Source organism: Nyctereutes procyonoides, unplaced genomic scaffold, assembly GCF_905146905.1.
Source record: "Nyctereutes procyonoides isolate TBG_1078 unplaced genomic scaffold, NYPRO_anot_genome, whole genome shotgun sequence".
Lineage (NCBI taxonomy): Eukaryota > Metazoa > Chordata > Mammalia > Carnivora > Canidae > Nyctereutes > Nyctereutes procyonoides.
This window is the reverse complement of record NW_026575146.1, coordinates 61,110,206-61,130,514: the sequence shown is the minus strand read 5'-3', so window position 1 is coordinate 61,130,514 and position 20,309 is coordinate 61,110,206. Positions and strand designations below refer to the sequence as shown.

Here is a 20,309-nt window from a genome sequence, read left to right as displayed (position 1 = left end):
TGGGGAATATAAGAATTAGTGAAAGGGAATAAAGGGAAAGGAGAGAAAAATGAGTGAAAATATCAGTGAGGGTGACAAAACATGAGAGACACCTAACTCTGGGAAACGAACAAGGGGTAGTGGAAAGGGAGGTGGGTGGGGGGTTAGGGTGACTGGGTGATGGGCACTGAGGGGGGTACTTGGCAAGATGAGCACTAGGTATTATGCTATATGTTGGCAAATTGAACTCCAATAAAAAATTTTAAAAAACCCAATCTTTTCTATTACTACACAGGAGCCAAAATATTTACCTATTATTTTTACCAGAATAGCCACAAATGAAGTGTATTGAATTATGCAACAGGTGACCAATGAAAATAATTAAATTTGGGATTTCCCATCTAAAATAGGGTTTTTAATTTTTAAATCAAAGAAGGATCACAACTTGTCCGGCTGTGAGCTGGTTCTTATCCCTGCTACCTGTAAGCAGTCAGGAATCCAGCACAGAGAGCATCACTGGTTGATTCTGCAGAGTACAGATTGACATATGTCTGTAAAGGACCAGGTAGCACACATCTTAGGCTTTGTGGGCACCTGTGCTCACTGCCACTATTGTTTTTTTTTTTTTTATGAACCTTTAAAAATGAGCTCGTGGGGCTAGACAGGCTACAGAGTAAAGTGGGTCATTTCAGAGGAAGAGGAGGTATAGCCTCATATTCCAGACTTCTAAAAGCAATTCCTGAATTTTATCTATGTTGTTTTTACCCTCTATACCGAGTTTAAGTTTGTTATCATTTAAGGTTTTAATGAAACTATGAAGACCATTACAAGATGTATTGTTTGAAGTGGTTTTATTTTACTCAGCTGACTACATATCTAGATTATAATTCAGTCCCCTTATAGGCTTAGAGAACCTGTCAAAATGCATGTTAAATGTGCCTCATAAGGATATAATGTGATGATGAACATGTGGTTGATTATTCTAGGTACAAGTGTTAGTGATCTCACCAGAGAGAAAACAAAAACATTAGAACAAAAGGGTTTTAAGGCCATTCTTTTGTGTTTTCTATCAATCCAATAAATTTTTCACTACTCCATTTTGCCTGAGGGAAATGTTCCAGGAAATATAATTGAAGTTCTTTAGAGCAGTGGTTCTCATGTATAGCCACCAGACCAGCAGCGTCAACATCACTAGCAGATATGTTAGAAATGCACATTGTCTGGTCCCAGCCCAGGCCAGCAGTCATGGCTCTGGGATGGGGCCCAGGAATCTGTGTTTAAGCCACATGCCAGGACATCCTCATCCCTAAGAAGACCATTATTACTCTTACAAAGCCATAGTGGCAAGAGGGAAGATGAGGACAAATAATATCTGATCAAAAGAAGCCTGACAAAATCATTCATGGAGCAAACATTTCTTATTTGCTAACTGAAGAAATGAGCCTTACTTAATACCATCACCTTGCAGTGAGGTGCCAACAGATAAATGTCTACTGGTAAAATGTGAAAGCATTTAAATCCTTCATTATCAAATTTTCATTACTTTATTGTTATCTGACACGCTAAAGGACATCATTTGAATTTGACAAAGGGTTATGTTTTTATCAGGCACATTTATTTAACTAAGCAATGAAGAATAATTGCTTGTTTCCATGACTTTTAGACACACTGTGGTATTTATATATTTTCTACTATGTATGTGGATCAAAATCAAACTCCTGAATTTTCAAAAGGTGGCTGCATGAAATATATGATTCCTTAGAGGATTTACTATAAATACTTCAGTTTGTCTGAATGAAATACAGGTAGCCACACTATTGTGAAGTTAAATAAACAACATCGTATCATTGGCTCGATAGACATGTTTCCTGTTTCACTGACTTTCTCTTGCACCTACATTTTTTACACATACGCATTTATTTAAAATTTTCTTTTTAAAAATGTATTTGAGAGTAGTGTACACACAATGTTACATTAGTATCAGGTGTATGTCGTACCTGATTTGATGACTTTATAGGTTCTATGAGACCCACCATGAGTATAGCTGCTGCATGTCCCCATAGAACTCAATTACAATATTGTTGACTACATTTCCTATGCTGTACTTTTCATACCATGACTTATTCATTCATTCTATAACTGGAAGCCCATGCCTGCCACTCCCCTTGACCTGGTTTACTCATCCCTCTACCCCCTTCCCTTTGATAACTGCCAGTTTGTTATCTGAATTTGTAGGTCTGATTCTGCGTTTTGTTTGTGTATTCATTTCTTTTGTTTTTAGATTCCACATATGAGTAACATCATATGGTATTGTCTTTTTAATCACAATAACATCTCTTCCTTTTATGTGTGAAATATGAAAAATACAAGAGTTTTTTCCGAGTAGCATGAATTCCTTTGTGTACCTCTTGTTCTGTCTTCAATTGGTTTGACCAATGTTCTTTTTATGTTAATAATGAAAGTTTTTCAATAAACAGAATGCAAGTGATCTTGATAGTCAGAAAAATAAGACTATCAGAAGATGGAGGGACCACTCTTCGTAGCGGTAATGTGCTACAGTGGGGAGTGATTTCAACTTCTTTATGATCTTCATTTTTAACAGGATGAGAAGTGGCCAATACGAAGGCAGAAGCAATTGGACTTAGTCAACAGAAGTATTTCTAGATCGCACATTTTAGGGAAAATGTCAGAAAAGGCAAATATGGAGTTTAGGGAACTCAGCTACTGGTATCATGGGAGGATTGGCAGCACCATTTCTCCAGCTGTACTAAACAAACCAGAGATATGTTATGCCTGCATGTGTTTGTGTCAACTTACTCATTTCAATGCACGAGTAAAGGTTATACTTAGATTACTTTTTGATGTCTCCTGTTGTAGGATCTGAGATGGTTAATTTTGATGGAAAAAGCTCCTTGCTATACACATTTAATCAGAAATCCGTGAGTCCAACAAAAGATGTTATTTCTTTGAAATTTAAAACCAGGCAGACTGATGGGATTCTACTCCACAGAGAAGGACAAAATGGCAAATACATCACCCTGGAGTTAGTTAAAGGAAAACTCATCTTATCCCTTAATTCAGGTAAAAACAAACAAACAAAACTACAACTTGGTGTTTTAAAAAAGATGCTTATTTAGATGAAAGTACCTTTTTGTACTTAATTTTTTATAGTTAAGTAGTTAATTTATCCTGAAAACAGAAACTTTTGAGAAAGAAAGAAGACCGTATAAATTATTATTCTGGAGCAATAGTGTAAACCAGAACGGTCTAGGCAAATGGAACCATGGTCACCCCACAGTTGAGGTGTGCTACAGACAACATGTATACATCTTGAATATACCTTCCTGTAAAAAGTTTTATAGCTTGGTAATTGTATAAGACCATTTGTGCATGTTCAATAAATAACCTAGTAATATCATAAACACAAGAGTGGATCATTGAATTTTTGTGATAGTGCTGAACATGAGGTCCTAGGAAGAAGCTACTTTCAAGAAATATTAAAATGCAATAATGAATAATAAAAACAAGAAACAGAAGAAATTATGAGAGAAGAGTCTATATAAGACTAAGATAAAAGCAGCTGACCAGTTCTTGGGATAGAAGGATGTAAGGAAAGTAGTCAGAAGAAATGCCGACCTCCACATGGTGGTCAAGGCATTGAGTTGGTTGGAGTGATTCATTTGCTTTGTCTGTCCTTCTAGGCCATGCTAACCTGCCTTCCCCTGATGCCCGTGTGACGCTCACCCTGGGCAGCCTGCTCGATGACCACCACTGGCATTCTGTCCGCATTGACCTCTTGAACACACAAGTCAACTTCACCGTGGACAGGCACACTCAGCATTTCCAGGCAAAGGGCAAGTCCAGCTATTTGGATCTTGATTATGAGGTGTGAAAATGACTTTTTAAGTATCACAGATTTTAGTATTTAAATGCAACAGAACTTTGTAGGAAAATACCACTACACTGAGAAAAATTCCCTTTGCTAGTAATTCAGAATTCTGGTGAAACATTTCCCACGGGTGACGTCAGCAGGGTGGGAGAGACATACATGCGCTGTTGAGGTGTTTTATCACTCATAGATGTTAGCTTTCACATGAGAGGAATTAGTCATTAAATTTGGGAAATGTGTAGATGAAGAGCAATCAGTTTGACGGGCAGCACTTTAAAATGCATTTGTTCGGACAGTTCTTCTGTGTTGCATCTGGTGTTGGCTGTGAACAGTTCCCTTGGAGATTTCTCTGTGTTTTAGGGCAATCCTAAACCGAATTAGTAGTCTAGGGTACTTTGGAGAAGTAATCAACATATATTCCAACCTGCTCTTTTGAGGAACAAGAGAGCCAAATGCACACGATTCCACATACTGTTTCTCCGGGGTATTTAGAGGTTTAACATATTCGCAGCGTGTTACCGACACATATCTAACCTACACTGAAGTGCACCTTTTGTTCTGCTAGTTCTGCTCAGCACATCTATCAGAGCAAATGGGGTGATTTCAACATTCATTTAGTATAAGTGGCCTCAACAGAGCAGGCCAGCTGGAGAGCCTGGTCTTGAATAAGATTATCAATGGCTGTATTATTCTAACCTATCAGCAGCATCATGGCAAACACCAGGACCCTGAAGTCTGGGTTCTAGAAAGGTTTGTAAAGTAGAATGTCATCACAGTCAGCTTCATTGTCACAGATCAAGAGTGACCATGGAAATGAATGTACAATATTCCCCATTGTCTAAAGTGACATAGCCGTTTGAGTACCAAATTGCCAGGAGGGTATTTAACCACTTATCTCAATATAATAAAGCATTGGTAAAGCTAATGCTTGATAGTCAGAAAAATAAAACTTGATAGTCAGAAAAATAAGACTATCAGAAAGTGGAGGGACCACTCTTCGTAGCGGTGATGCTAATGCTCTAAAACTTCACTTAAAATTCACATGTAACATAACTCATCATAATGTAAGCTATAATGTCATAATGTAAAATAATGCCAGGTAGATTTGAGACAATTATCCTATACCTGCTAATCATTAACTGGTTTAGGCAGATAAACAGAAAATCATTAAACAATATTATTTATGTCATTTTTTTCTTTCTAAGATCAGCTTTGGAGGGATTCCTGGACACAGAAAAGCAGTGGCATTCCCACATAAAAACTTTGATGGCTGCTTCGAAAATCTCTACTACAATGGAGTGGATATCATTGATTTGTCCAAGAAACACAAACCACAGATCCTCATCATGGTAAGAAAGTCTGTATATGCAAGGTCAAGAGGAAAGGAAACTGCAACTTGTCTGATTGATTCAGTCTTAGAATATACTTCTTCTGAAGGCAGGGAAAGTACCAATCATATATACCTTTTAGTTCATATTTGACTTAACTAATTATAATTTTAAATTTAATTTTTGAACATTTTAGTTCCAGTTCATTAACATGCAGTGTTTAATATTAGTTTCAGGTGTACAATACAGTGACTCAGCACTTCCATACAATGTCCAGTGGTGCTTGTAACAAGTGCCCTCCTTCATCCCCATCACGTGTTTCCTAATTTTTACATTTGTATGGCAACAGATGCATGCTTTTGCAAATATGTCCCAGCACATTCCAGTAGAGACTCTTTAACGGGGTCTTTGTGACTGATTTCCTCTTGCTTCCTTCTCCTGTTACTGAACTCCAAGCTCAGCTGCCTGTCACTCTCTCGAAAGGCCAATACCCAACAGATGAATTTTGATTGGAAAGGAACTTGAGCTTAATTTAGTTTGAGGTCGGCAACCTGCGGAGAAGGTGGACTCTTGTCCAAAAGAAGCCAGCTCCAAGGTTTCTGCCTGGCTCAGGGGTTTTTAGAGGAGCTTAGGACAGTTTGGTCAATAAAGATGGTGCAGCAGCCTGCAGCATTTCTTGATTACATGCACGCTGCCCCGTGCCAGCTACAAACCTGATCTCAGCACTCAGGGGCTGCGCGTGGGGTCCCATTCTGGTTTTATGATGTGCAGGACTCCTCGGCTGTTTCTGCAAAGGGAGGCAAGGCCCACAGATACACAAATGGGAGTTGGTAAAATCATTTGTGTGACCCGATAAAGAAAAACATTTTGCCAGAAAAGTTGCTTGGCTATTCAGAAGGCGGACATGGCTTCTCACAGGCTGGCTGGGAAAGTTCCTTTTCTCTTCAAGGCCAGCAGTCGGCCTGCTATGGATCCGGGGACTTAGGTCAGCAAGTCCGGAGTGTGTTATCTTGAAGCAGGTGAACCCCTAAGGTGGGTTGGGGTGTTATCACACTTCTGTGTCTCCACGGGCTGCAGGCCCTCCACCCAGGCTGGCAAGTTACCAAGCTAAGATCTGTCCTTCCATGTTTGGTCCATTAAACCCAAATCCACGACAGATTAGAACACACAGATTCACACACATATTTGTGAATATAGATGCCTCCATATCTAGCATTGTCTACAGAAATGGCATCCTTTTAGGTAAGCTTTTCTCCAACCCAGTTTTCCAACTCAGCTTAACCTTCTGGAAATTTTTTTTTTCTTTAAGACCCGTTTATTTGAGAGAGCAAGCATGCTAGGGGGTGGGAGGGACAGAGAGAGAACCCTCGAGCAGACTCCCTGCTGAGTGCAGAGCCCCACATGGGGCTCCATCCCATGACCTGAGCCGAAATCAAGAGTCAGATGCTCAACAGACTGAGCCTCCTGGGCACCCCTAAACCTTGTAGAAATTCTTTTCAGCCATCAGCTGCAGCTCCATGTTGTAATGGCTGCTCACTTTCCATTAGGGCAGTCATTTCCCAATCAAGACGTTTGCTTTATTTCTGTTTCTATTTTACCATAAGCAAGCAATTGCACCTCTGTTTTCAGGTACTGGGCCTTTTATTTTGATGGGAAATATTTCAGGCATAGAATTTCTTGGTTGAAAGCTTTATTCAGCTTTCATTTTTAATAAATGTTGTTGGGTGGTTTTCCAAAAAGAACTGCAACGTGGCATTTGTCACCAGCAATGTACGACAGAGCCCTCCCATCACATCTCAGGGAGCCACACATTGTTAGACATCTCTCAGGCTCTTGCCAGTGCAATGGACATGGACTAATACCTGACTGTTCCTTGATGCTTATCTGACTACTGGTGAATAAAATCATCTTTTGTCCATTTGGATTTATTTTTCTGATCATTGTTGATTCTTATTCTTTTGCCATTTTTAATTTTATTACAAAAAGTTTTTTCTGGTCAATTTATGAGAGCTTTTGAAATTTTTTTAAGATTTTCTTCTTTTATTTAGAGAGAGCACACAAGTAGGGGAGGAGTAGAGGGAGACGGAGAGAGACAAGCAGACTCCTCGCTGAGCATGAAGCCTGATGTGGGGCTCGATCTCATGACCTGAGATCATGACCTGAGCTGAAATCAAGAGTCGGTTACTCAACTGACTGAGCCCCCCAGGTGCCCCAATTTATAAGAGAGCTTTATGCTTGATAGATTACCCTTTTCATTTATGATCCAAATATTTTTTCAAATTAATCAATTTTATATTAAATATGAGCATTTATAATATGATTATATATTGTATCTTTTATATTGAATGTTTTATGCTATGTTGAGTATATAAATGTTTTTATTTGTATGTGGTCAATATGTCTATGTATTTTTTTTATACCTTTATAGTATTTGGTCTTGCTTTAGAATGCTTCTAAAACCCAAGACTCTAGATAGAGTCTCATGGATTTTCCCATAAAAAGTTCTAAGTTGGTTTTGTTTATTTATTTTAAAATTGAAAAAAGATTAAGTCTTTGATCATCCAGAATTTATTCTTTATGCAGATCCGTTGTTATTTTATGCCTTATGGGTACCCATTTGTGCCTGCCCTATTTAGTAACTAGGCCCAACCTTTTGTGCACAGGGTTGAATCATACCTTTCATTGCATACTGGTTGTACATATATTCTCAGACCTTCCTGTGGGTTAGTTATTAGGCTCTGCTGCTACAGTTATTCTTATGCCAATATCATATTGGCTTGATTATAGTGCCTTTATGGTACATATGCTTCGGTGCCTGCTAAGTCAAATTAAGTCCCATCTCACTCTATTTCTTTGCGTAATATATTTTGGAGAGGAAGGACAGTGTTTGGGTATGTAGTTCTCTGGAATTTATGAAAATTTATCCAACCCCTTTGCAAAATTCTTATAAAGATCTTTTTTTTAAGGTTTTATTTATTTATTTATTTAAGAGAGAGAGAGAGAGAGAGAGAGAGAGAGAGAGAGAAAGTGGAGGGAAGGGCAAAGGGAGAGGGAAAAGCAGACTGTTGGCTGAGCAGGGAGCCCGATGTGGGGATTCGACCCAGGACCCTCAGATCATGACCCGAGTAAAGGCAGACACTTCACTAACTGAGCCATGCAGGTGGCCTCCCTCCTCCCACCTTATAGAGATGGATGGTAACTAGTATTCTTTAAGAACTTGAAATTCCTTCTTTCTTTTTTTTTTTTTAAGATTTTATTTATTTATTCATGAGAGACACAGAGAGGGAGAGTCAGAGACATAGGCAGAGGGAGAAGCAGGCTCCATGTAGGGAGCCCAATGTGGGACTCGATCTTAGGACCCCGGGATCATGCCCTAAGCTGAAGGCAGGCACTTTACTGCTGAGCCACCCAGGCATCCCAAATTCCTTCTTTCTAAATTATATGATTAAAAAAATAAATAAGTTTGCCTCTGGAGCAATAGACATAACCTAAAGATAAAAGGTGTGGGTGTTTGTTGTTGTTTTTTGTTTTGTTTTTGTTTTTACAAAATAGAATGAAATAAAAATAACAACAGCCTGCCAGGCAGGTCAGAGGCTGGGCTGGGTGAAGGGGCTGGGTGAGACCTGGCCATGCGAGCTTCTGAGAGCCAGCCTGCCTGCCTGCCTCCGGGATGGCCAGGCTGGCCACTCCTTTCTTCCAGACGTGTGGGAGCACGCGGTCCACCTGAGGCAGATGTACGCATCCCCCGAGTGACAGCCCCGTAGGCACCAGGGAGCGCAGGAAAGTGCCCGGAGGGTGTGGTCCTTGGTGCTGGGCTTCGAACTGGGCATAGGTGTCCAGCACCTGGAGGGAAGGAATCTGTCTGTGCTGTTGCATCCCGCGCCCAGCCCGAGGCCTGGAAAGCCAGGCCTGAGATTCCTTTGCCGAGGCCCAGAACTGGAGGCGACAAAGGTCCCTAACCGACTCAGAACTCCACTTGCCCAGCGAGGGCTGCGCCGTGGTTTGAGGGGCCTGTCGGGGGAAGCCGGGTTGGATGGGGAAGCCTCGTCCTTAATGTCCTCGCTTGCCAGAAGGCTGGTAGGACACTGCAGACCTTGGAGAACCCCTCGCTAATGAAACAGCCCCCCCCCAGCCCTCCTAAATCCTCTTCTTCTGTATTCACAGGGAAACGTGTCCTTCTCGTGCTCACACCCTCAAATTGTGCCCGTGACTTTTCTGAGCTCCAGGAGCTACTTGGCTCTGCCAGGTGTCGCCGGAGAGGACAAAGTGTCCGTGGCTTTCCAGTTTCGAACGTGGAACAGAGCAGGGCTGTTACTGACCACTCAGCTTCGACACGGGCCCGGGGCTCTCACCCTCGTCCTCGATGACGGGAAACTCAAGCTGAGCCTCTCCCAGCCCGGACATCCAGCGAGGGACGTCACAGCAGGTGACAGGCGTGCGCACCGTCCTTACCTATAAACTCACGGTTGGTCATCGCTACAACCACTGAGCGATTGAGTCCCTAGGACATTCATAATCCTTCTAGAAGGAACTAGATTTCTTTTACCTTTGAAATAGGGATCTCTAGGTTGTTGGCGTGTGAGTCAGTGTGACACAAAGTTAGCTACGTGAAACCTACTTATGGGAGCATTTTGAAAACAACTTATTAACAAGTTGAGAGTAATTGGCAGTCAACTTGAAATAGTAGGAAGCATTGGCCTCATCCTGGGTCCTCTTGAGAAAATAGATTCCTTATAACTGTCTTTTGAGCTTTTACACTCACTGGGCTTCATAATATTTGAAGTTATGATTTTTCTCTTAGCTATCAGAGCTTCTGCTTCCTTTGGGAATCCCTGCTTTGGATGAGGCTTCTGATAACTATGGGCAGCTACCCTGCTGGCCTTCTGAGAAGGACCCGTTTCTAAACTCACTTCCAGAGTCATGTTACCTTTGAACTCTGGGAACTGTTTTGCATTTGAGTGCTGATAAAAATTTAAACCCAGGCAGATCCAGTGGCTTGTCATTCCACAGATGTTGAAATGGAAGGAACAGGCTTATGAGTTTGGGATGGAAAGCCGGGAATGGAACTTAAGTTTTTGTTTCTCTTTATAAAAACAAAACAAAACAACAACAACAAAAAACCCACTGGCGTATGGCATTTCCTTGTGGACCTCAGCAAATGAATAGAGCCAAGAGTGTCAAGTCAGATTTAGTAAATTGCTTCAATCTTGGTTTGTGTAGATTTACAAGCCACATGTCGTATTAACTAAAAGAGATAGTGTTCAACCGTCATGTCACGTGAGCACATGCCGCTCTTCCTTCCAACACACAAACACAAATTATTTAACTTTTTTTGAAGGCTGGCACTGAAACATTACCCAAATGTTTTATTGCATCAATTTTTAAGCATTTACAGTGCAGTGCATTAATTTTTTGGAAGCAAACCAAAGGTGAATTTTTCTTGCTACTTGTTTTAGAAGCATTTGAGGGATGATTTTTTTTTTTATTTTGAATTGGAAATACAGGCATGCCTCAGAGATATTCAGGATTGGTTCCAGACCACCACAATAAAGCAAATATTGCAATAAAGCAAATTAAATGAATATTTCGGTTTCCCTGTGCATAGGAACATTACGCCCACAGAAGACTATAGATGTTTAAATGCGCAGTCACCCAATGTCTAGAAAAACAATGTATGTACCTTAATTAAAAAATACATTATTGCTAAAAAATGCTCTTATCTGAGGTTTTAGTGAGTCATAACCACTGATCACAGATCACCATCACCAATGTCATAATAATGAAAAAGTCTGAAATATTCGGAGACACAGAGTGAGCAAATGCTGTTGGGAAAATGTCACCGAGAGACGTGCTCCAGGCAGGGTTGCCACAAACCTTCAGTTTGTAAAAGGTGCGCTATCTGCGAAGCACAAAAAGCGAAACACAATAAAACGAGGTGCACCTGCAGGTGGAACATGAGACAGATCTCAGTTGGTTTTTTATTTTTAACATTGCATGAAGTAGGAAAGCACGTATCAAACCGAGAACCAAATTTTTTCTTTTTAAAAGATTATTTATTTATTTATTCATAGAGACACAGAAAGAGAGAGAGAGAGAGGCAGAGACACAGGCAGAGGGAGAAGCAGGCTCCCTGCAGGGAGCCCTGGGCCGAAGACAGGCTCTAAACCGCTGAGCCACCCAGGCATCCTGAGAACCAAATTTTAAAGGATGAATTAACATAAATCGCATTAAATGACAAAGAGGACACCCAGTCATCTTTCATCCTGTTTCCAGCTTTTAGATCATTTTTCCTAATAGTTACCTCAATATGTTTCTGAAGGGATCTAGAAAGGTCCAAACGTGTATAATCTAGTGTTTGTGTGTTTATGGAACTCGGCCAGCAGAGCGTGGTTATGGAGCTGTTCCCCTTCTGGGCACAGAAGGACAGTGGAGGAGGGAGGGAGAGTGCATCCCCTTATGTAGGAAAAGACACAGTTTATACCCTTTGCCAAAAGGCCTCTAGTCCCACAGGCCTTATTCTCTGTTATCAGGATAGATTTGACACAAGCTAGTGGGAAGGGTGAGTGAGAGGACTTGCCTCCCAGGCTTGTTTCCAGACCTGCCTCTGCGCTGCTATAGCTCATGGGCTCCATAAACGACACCTTTGTTCTCCCCAAAGCTTGGGTCGCTGTCTTTGTAGTGACACAGTGTGATTCTGGGTAGAAGCAGTGACACCGTCCGTCCACACCAGCAGGACAGAGCCTGCTAGTCAGCAAGCACTCCTCAGCATTTAGTTGTCATTATTCCAAAACGAGTCTTGTAACTGTCACTCCCCCACCCCACCCCACCCAGACTGAAGCCTTTTCGGAGCTGGGGAAGGGTAGAGGAATTGGCCTCATCTTCACAGTAGCACAGATCAAAAACACCAGCTACTCTCTCCCCACTCACCCTTTGACTCTAGTGCTGCCTGGGAAACTGGCGTCCTTACATCAGAGGTGGGGAGGGTAGAGCACACACAAAAGAAACACAAAGGGTGAGAATTATAATGGGTAGAAATAGAGAATGAACATAAGTGCAGGCATTTCACTTTTAAATGAGAATGTTGAATTTTATTTAAAACAGTCTTTTATTAGGGAGGCAAATGGCATCTATTACCAATTCGAGGAGGTATTCTGGAGTGTTTTCTGCAAGTGCTCTCATGAAATAACTCTATGTCCTAGACAGGTGGGTAGACGGGGGTGGGGTGGGGTGGTGGTGGTGGTAAAAGGGAGTATTTTAAATTGCACCAATTTAAATATTGGGTTTTAATATCAGATTTAAATGGATATGGTTACCATACTGACAGGTATGCTATGTAAGCTTTAAAATCAATACTGAATGACAAGACTGGAAGGAACATTGATAGATCCTTGTTTGTGTATTTTGTTTAGTTCCTGGGCTGGAGGTTCTTCCTTCAGGGTCAGTGTCATAATGTCATTTTAACTATCTAACCAAAATCCTCTGTATTCATAAGCCTCACCAGCTCTTGCTTCACAAATATGACACAGAAAGTGAGAGTCTGGCATTTTTATTATCCTGGATGTGTGTACATGGCAAAGAACTGAAGTGACCTTAGGGACTTTAAAATTGTCCCCTCCCTGAAATTGTGTGCTGGGAAGTACCATAACTCATATTTCACAGTCTGAGAAGAACAAGGTTATAACTATTTTTATAGTAGGGTCTGTGACCTGCTGGGTCAGGTCAGAAACATTTCCCTGACACGGGGATCTCGAGTCCATATCAACATCACTGATGAGAGATCAAGCAAAACCAAAAAAACTATATTTTATTTTATTTTTTTTAAGATTTTATTTGAGAAAGAGAGAGAGAGAGAGAGAGAGAACAAGCAGTGGAGAGGGACAGAGGGAAAGGGAGAAGCAGATTCTCCACTGAGCAGGGAGCCCCACATGGGACTCAATCTCAGGACCCTGGGATCATGACCTGAGCCCAAGGTAGATGCTTAACCAACTGAGCCACCCAGGTGCCCCCCCAAAAGCTGTATTTTAATTTTAATTTTTAATTAAACTGTAGTTGACATCGTGAAGAGCATTGGAGAGACATGGATTTACATGGTTGATTGAGTTAATCAAGCCAAAATCTGTTATTAAATTAAATATTACCGGTTAACTTTCTACCAGAAACATGGTCATATTTTCTTTGGGACTAATCTCCCTGTGGGTGGGCTATAAAGTAACTTCTGATTCTTTCAGCTTGACTTCCAAACCTATAGGGTCACACACAGTCTGTAAGTTTATCATTTGTAAGAGATATAGGCTAATATATTGGGATAACTCCTTAAGATGATCATCAGACGAGAATCAAGCAGCCTCATGAGCATGCTTAGGCATGACGTTAAAAAACAAAAAACAAATGATTATCATTTTGTTTTTAAATGAGTTAAAGTGTTTCCTTATGACCTCCTTCCCTGCTGGCCAAGACAATTTCTAGAGATTCCAATTACTCACTGTGCTCCTTAAAAGCAACATGTGTCTCTGTCGGTGTGAAAGTGGCCGTGATCCCTGCAGAGAGGAGGAATCCCTTACCTTTGGCCGAATGACTTGCCTTAGCTGATGGATTGTGGGCAGAAGTGACATCCACCACATCTGAGCAGAAACCATTGCAAGATTCTGCCAAGAACTGTTTCTTTTCAACCACGAGGAAGAAATGGGGCCATTTAGTAGCATCATTCCTCTGCGATTAGACAGTGAGGACACAGAGGAAGGAGACCCGACTGACCTAAGTCCAGAGGAAGAACCAAACCCTTAATTGATACTCACTGAAACTTCAGGATTATTTGCTTTGACAAGATAATTTAGTAGATGCTAACTAATAAGCTCTGGAACACCTACCGTTTACTGATTTGTCTTCTGCATGACACAGTATTGGATTTCCATTCAGTGTAAGCCCTGGCCAGTAAGTTTGTCAGAGACACGAAAGTCACACACGGTTGCTGGGCAATGGTTCAACCACATGTTCATTCCTAACTCCATCACTTTAAGAAAAAAAATAGATATTTTGTCTTATGGATTGAAGAGACTGGCTGCTTTATGGGGATAGGGGGCTAATAATAGTTTTTCAGAATAATAATCTAACAGTAGCTGGAGTGTGCTCTATCAAATTTGGGAAAACAGAAAATGGAAAAAGAACATAAAATGAAAGCAAACCCATTCCCTTATCCAAAAGTTAATGTTAATATTTAAGAATATCTCCTACTAGTTTTTGTCTATTTTTATACAGTGATTTTGTGTAGTGATTGTGTATGCACATACTGTATTGTGTTTTTTAATTTTACATTTTTGATGAATTTTCATGTTTTATTAATATTTAAATTGTTAATATATTTTCTAAAGAGTTATATTGATACATGATATATTTTTTCTAAATAGTCTACCAAGATTATCATAGATAATTATAATACACAAAGTACAAACAAAATTTCATTTTTATAATTTACAATTTTTCACAATCCCCAAATATTGACAAACTAGAAAAGGGTAAAGTATGCCCTATACCATATAGTATTTTATCCTATAAAATAGAATATTTTATCATTTCAAGATTGTTTAGGATCAGTTGTGTTATTTTATTAAGGCCCTAGGACTAGAAGAAACTAAGACTACCTTGTCCAAGGCAGAATGTTTGGACTGTCCACTCTCAATTCTTCTTTACCACTTTGATTCTGATTTTTTTTCTATCCCTTCTTTTCTCCCTGTGCTTCTGACTTAACTGAGTGATGAGAAAGTGAAATACATCTATTGCAGCATCTGCACATAGGCCATAACATTCCCAACAGACCACATAATTTTTGTTAAAACATAATTTTTGTTAGAACCAGACTGTCCCATCCACGACTTTGGGAGGACAGATACAAGGACCTTCTGCAACCACACTTCTACTCAATGAGCCTCACTGCACAGGTCACCGCTTCCTCCTAGATAAACATGACCAGGATACCATATGATCTCATTGCCTCTTTAGAACCCCCCAGTCAAGCCCACATCTATCCCAAGCTTCTCCCTGTCTCTCTGAGAGGTCCCAACTGTCCTCTGCCAGCTAAATCACCTGGTGGGTTTCAGGTGAGTTCATGGTGGTCTTTGGAAGGTGATCCAAGATCTTCATCATATTGTTTTCAAATACTGGCTTTGTTTAGAGGCATCTATAGAGTTTTTAGGATTCTCTTTTACCCCATTCTGTTTACCTCCAGGTGCTGCATTAAGTGATGGGCAGTGGCATTTGGTGTCCTTATCGTTGAAAGGAAATCACCTGAGTGTGATGGTGGATGGTGAGGCAGCCTCTGTGGCTCATTCCCTGCGTGGGAAGATTGATTCAGGGGACACCTATTATTTGGGAGGTAAGTGAAAGGAACTGGCTTTGTTGGCAATCAAACCATCTTTTTCCTGCTCCTGCCTTCTAAGGCAACCGACAATGTTAAATGAAGCTTAATACTGAAGAACGACCTTTCTCTTTGAGTTATAGTCAATGAAAATGTAGAGCAGACAAAGACAATTTTTAAAAAGATTTATTTATTTATTTTGGAGAGTGACAGCATGAGTGGGAGGGACAGAGAGAGTGAGAATCCAAGCAGACTCCCCACTGAGCTCAGAGCCTGACATAGGCCTTGATATGGGGCTTGATCTCTCTACCCCGAGGTCATGATCTGAGCTGAAACCAAGAGTAGGATGCTTAACCGTCTGCACCACCCAGACACTCCAGACAAAGACAATAAATTATGGCCTAAAATGCAAGTCTACTTGTGGCTTTGTTTAAATGTGCATTTGCTAAGACTGGTTTTAGATCTGGTTCTTGTTTTCACTTCAGTCACCTGGAAAGTTTCAAAAATGCTAGTGCCTGTCTCCATACCCGGAGGTCCTGATTTATCTGGTTCCAAAGCCTGGGCAATGTGTTTCTTAATGCTCTCCAGGTGATTCAATGGGCAGGCAGCTTGGAGGGTCCTTGTTCTCCTTTTCTTACCTTTAGCACTTTGCTATATTTTCCTAATGCCAAGTGACCCTTATAACCTTTTCTTCAGGTTTTGATGTGACAATTTTATTGTTGCACATGGTGGTCCTTTCTGTCAGCTGCTCTCCTCCTGAGGATCCCAGGCCCTCAGGTGTGGCCCAGGAACCAGCAGCGGCAGCATCACCTGCAAGTTTGTCACAGATGCACATGCAGCACCCTTGACTTCCTGAACGTGAATCTGCCTTTCACCGAGATCCCCCGGTGGTCTGTTGCCCTAAAGTTTAGGTAGTGTTTTGTTGCCTGCTGTCTATACAGAAGGGCACCATTATATACACCAGAGCAAGAGATGAATGTAGCGGCTATTAATCTTCACTCACTACTTCGTGATGAACTTTTACCAAGACAGCAAACACCAGGCCATCACCCCAGACTGTAACTTACCTGTTCAGTAGAGATTGGACTGAGTCTATCCAGGATCCGTTCGGCCAGGGAGAGGTAGCTCCTGCTGGTAATGAATCTCCATTCCTGAAGCACTCAAGTGAAAAATCATGAGCCACCTGAAGCTTAGACCTGTCAATTTTAAGACTTATTTCTAATCTTGGCTTGAAGCCATCCAAAATATTATTCCTGTTTTGCATTTTATAGTTGTTTCTTTCCAAAATAAGTTTGGAGTCATGGTGGAGATAACTTGATAGCCCAACAAGAAAGTATAAAATCCTCCCTAAGAATTGGCAATAAGCACACAAACCATGAATCAGGGTATTTAATCTTTCAAGTCCCCTAAAGCAACCACCACTGTGAACATAGAGTAGTGCCAGCAGCATTAAAAGATCGGATTGCTTGCTTTCCTTGCCTGCTAAATATGGTGCATTTCTGACCCAGATAGTTTTTTAAACCTTTATGCTTATGATGGATTTTATAGCTCTGCAGAAGAACAGATTCCTCCAAAACTAAATAAAGAATTTATCCAGGAGCTATAACTTAAAAGGTAAAAGATTTTGAAGCACTAAAAGGGATTGGAAGTAAAAATCCTTGCTATGTTGTTTAATGACACAAAATAGAATACTTGGTATTTTGTATTAAAAAGTAGAAATGTACTTTCCAAAACCACAGAATCTTCTCTCATAGTTGAACACTCTACATGTTCTGAACGTACAACAACACAGCTACCTGAGAATAGGTACTTTCCATAAATATTTACATGCTGATATGATATGAATCAGTTGTTACTATGTCATATATGTTTATATTTTAAAATACAACTAATGTTTCTTGAAAGAATATTTATGGGCTCACCCACCAGTGTACACAATGAAACACTACAATGCTTTTAAAGTTTCCTGGCTCCTCTAGATCCTCATTCCCCCAGATAAGTATTACCCTGCCCCCCCTTTTAACTAATCTTTGTATTGTCTTTTTATTTTTTAATTCAGAGATAATAAAAAAATAAAATAAATAAAATAAATAATTCAGATATAATCAACATGTAACATCATGTCAGTTGCAGATATACAGCATCATGACTCAATGTTTGTATATATTAGGAAATGACCCCACAGTAAGTCTAGTTAACATATATCACCGTACATAGTGAAAATTTTTGCCTTGGGAGGAAAACTTTTAAGATCTACTCTCTTAGTAACCTTTGAATATATAATATAGTATTATTAACTGTAGGCACCATGCTGTACATTACACCCCAGGACTTACTTATTTTGCAACCAAAATTTTGTAATTATTAAAGTATTGCTTTCCATTATAACCTATTATATATGTAGGTAACTTTAAACAATAGTGTTTTGTGTTGCCTTGCTTTTAACTTTACAGTGTACTACTGTATGCATTCTTCTGTGTTTTTTTATTATTGCCATCATTGTTGTTCTATATTAGTTTTCGAGATCCAACCTTGTGAATATTTATAGGTAAACTTAATTAATTTTTACTGCCCTGTGGTTTTTGATGTATATTATACAATGTTTTACTTATTAAATCCACCATTCCATTTTACTGTTGAGCACCAATTTGATCATGCCCATTTTTTTTGCTATTATAAAAAATGCTATAAATATTCTTCTACAGCTGCCAAGAATCATCTTGCCAGCGATTTTAAAATTTTCCTTATGCACAAACTATCAAGCTTCCCTAATATGCATAGTCAATTTAATGAAACAACCTTTGGTTGTTTCCAGCCTTTGGTCTACGAAAGGACTCTAGAGATTTGGAGGCAATGTGTTGGGAAAAAAAAGCATAATAGGCTTTGCTTATGTATTTTCATAAAATTGTGTTGATGTGCAGAAAAACTGTCTCGTTAGTAGAGTTTCCAACAACAAATAGTGTCCCTAAGATGAGCAGAATTACAAAGTTTAAACATCCCATGAGAGAGTATAATGACTGTTCTTCATTACCACTTTCCTATTTTTTGGTTGTAATTATACTTTGGCACTGAGTGGCAAAAATAATGTAAGATCTTGCAATCACAGCACATTATCTGCAACTAAAGTATAAATTCAGAATGACCTCTACATACTTAGCTGTAAATACCCAGTTGATTCCTACAGAACAATTCCAAGCACTGATTCAAACTGACTTAGTCAACTTTACATTTTATACCAACATAACAGCATCTTTTTTTCCCAGAAAAAGAATGTGTACCATCTAAAAAACTCAAGTAATGCCCTCACCAGGCTAAAACAAACACACAAAACCAAAACACACCAATTTACTTATATTACATAAAAAGATGAATATTATTTGTAGTCAAGGAAAATCAGGAGAAGCAGGTCTAGGACCAGTGATATGGAGTCTTGGTTCTCAATATCTTCACTATGTTCACAAGTTTTATGCCCAGGTAAAGACTCCTGTGTTCAGAGCCCCTTGTCTCTATGCTCCATTGGACTTTTCAGCTCTGTTCTGGGTAAAGGAGTGGAGGGTGAGGGAAGGTCAGTTTCAAATTGAGTGGAAACATTGAAACCCATAGATGTCAATGTTAAAGTTATTCCATCCAATCCCAAGGGTTGTTTATGCCAGTGTCTATTTATTTAATTATCTCCTTAGTGAATGTCCATCAGAACTAGAATATGCATCACATCAACAAGGAGATTCACTTTATCCAGGTCATGCTCTTTAGCAATATTTGGTATTCATGGGAATCAATACCCCATGTTCTGAGACACTCCCTAACCAGTTCTCCTTCCTCTTTCTGTGTCTCCTAATAGAGGTTCAGTTGCAAGTTCCCACTTACCATGTGGTCAGTCATATTTTGTTGCAATGTTTTCCCATAAACACAGATTAGTATGTCTTCCTGTTACAGTTAGGATGGCCATAGAATGTATTGTCCAAACCATGACACTTTAGCAAATGAAGAATATGATCTCAATAATGATGACAGGTCAGCAGGTGTAATCCAGGGCTCTGTGGCTTTCTTTCCACGACAAAGGGTCCTTTTTATATGTTAGCAGCCCTCTTTATATGTCCGATCAACACTGTGTGTTGCAGGTTTCCTTTTTTCCTTTTCTGTTTCTTCTCAGTCTAAGCTTTGTTTGTAAATTGTTCTTCTAACAACGGTTTCACTCTACTATATTGCACACAGAGTTTTGGTGCCTGCCAGTGAGGGTAGTGGAAAGCTTTTTTGGATTCCTTTTGTGGAATCTTTGTACTCTTCAATAGCACACCTGCACCATGGAGTTGGGAAATATTAAGTTATGTTCATCTCTTGAGTGTCCTTGTGTGAGATACTAGCAGGCCAGAGAACCAATGATGGCTGTAATGAGGCCTCACCTCATGACCCATTCTGGTGTCGTGACATAAAGTGACAATTTCTCTGTCATCCTCAGAGGTTCTTAAATTTCTTACTCCTTCAGTAGTGATGGATATGTTCCATTAATTTAGCATTATTCCCTGTCCACTTTCACTGACCATCCCGAATCAGGTCATTGAAGAATGACCCTCTGCCATTTTATCATCGGGGCTTCAGGCAATCCTCTGCATGGATGAATGGACATCTCCCAGCCTGGGCTCATCTTGGGCAATGACACCCCTTGCTTCTTGACCTCTCTCTCATGACTGGATCATTGAAGCACTTAGCAGTTCGACCTTTCCTTCTTAAAGTTCCACTTTGAGAAAGTTTTCCTTTTGAT

At 40.0% G+C, this 20,309-nt stretch overlaps 1 protein-coding gene across 1 annotated transcript in view; it reads left to right on the top strand.

Annotated features, from left to right (window-relative positions):
* LOC129500976 (contactin-associated protein-like 3) overlaps positions 1-20,309 on the top strand; it is a 186,778-nt gene that overhangs the window by 93,959 nt on the left and 72,510 nt on the right. The window contains exons 5-9 of the mRNA XM_055311909.1: positions 2,857-3,060; positions 3,681-3,865; positions 5,074-5,217; positions 9,361-9,622; positions 15,419-15,565. Of these exons, the coding sequence (XP_055167884.1) occupies positions 2,857-3,060; positions 3,681-3,865; positions 5,074-5,217; positions 9,361-9,622; positions 15,419-15,565 (942 nt within the window). The remainder of the gene's footprint in view (positions 1-2,856; positions 3,061-3,680; positions 3,866-5,073; positions 5,218-9,360; positions 9,623-15,418; positions 15,566-20,309) is intronic.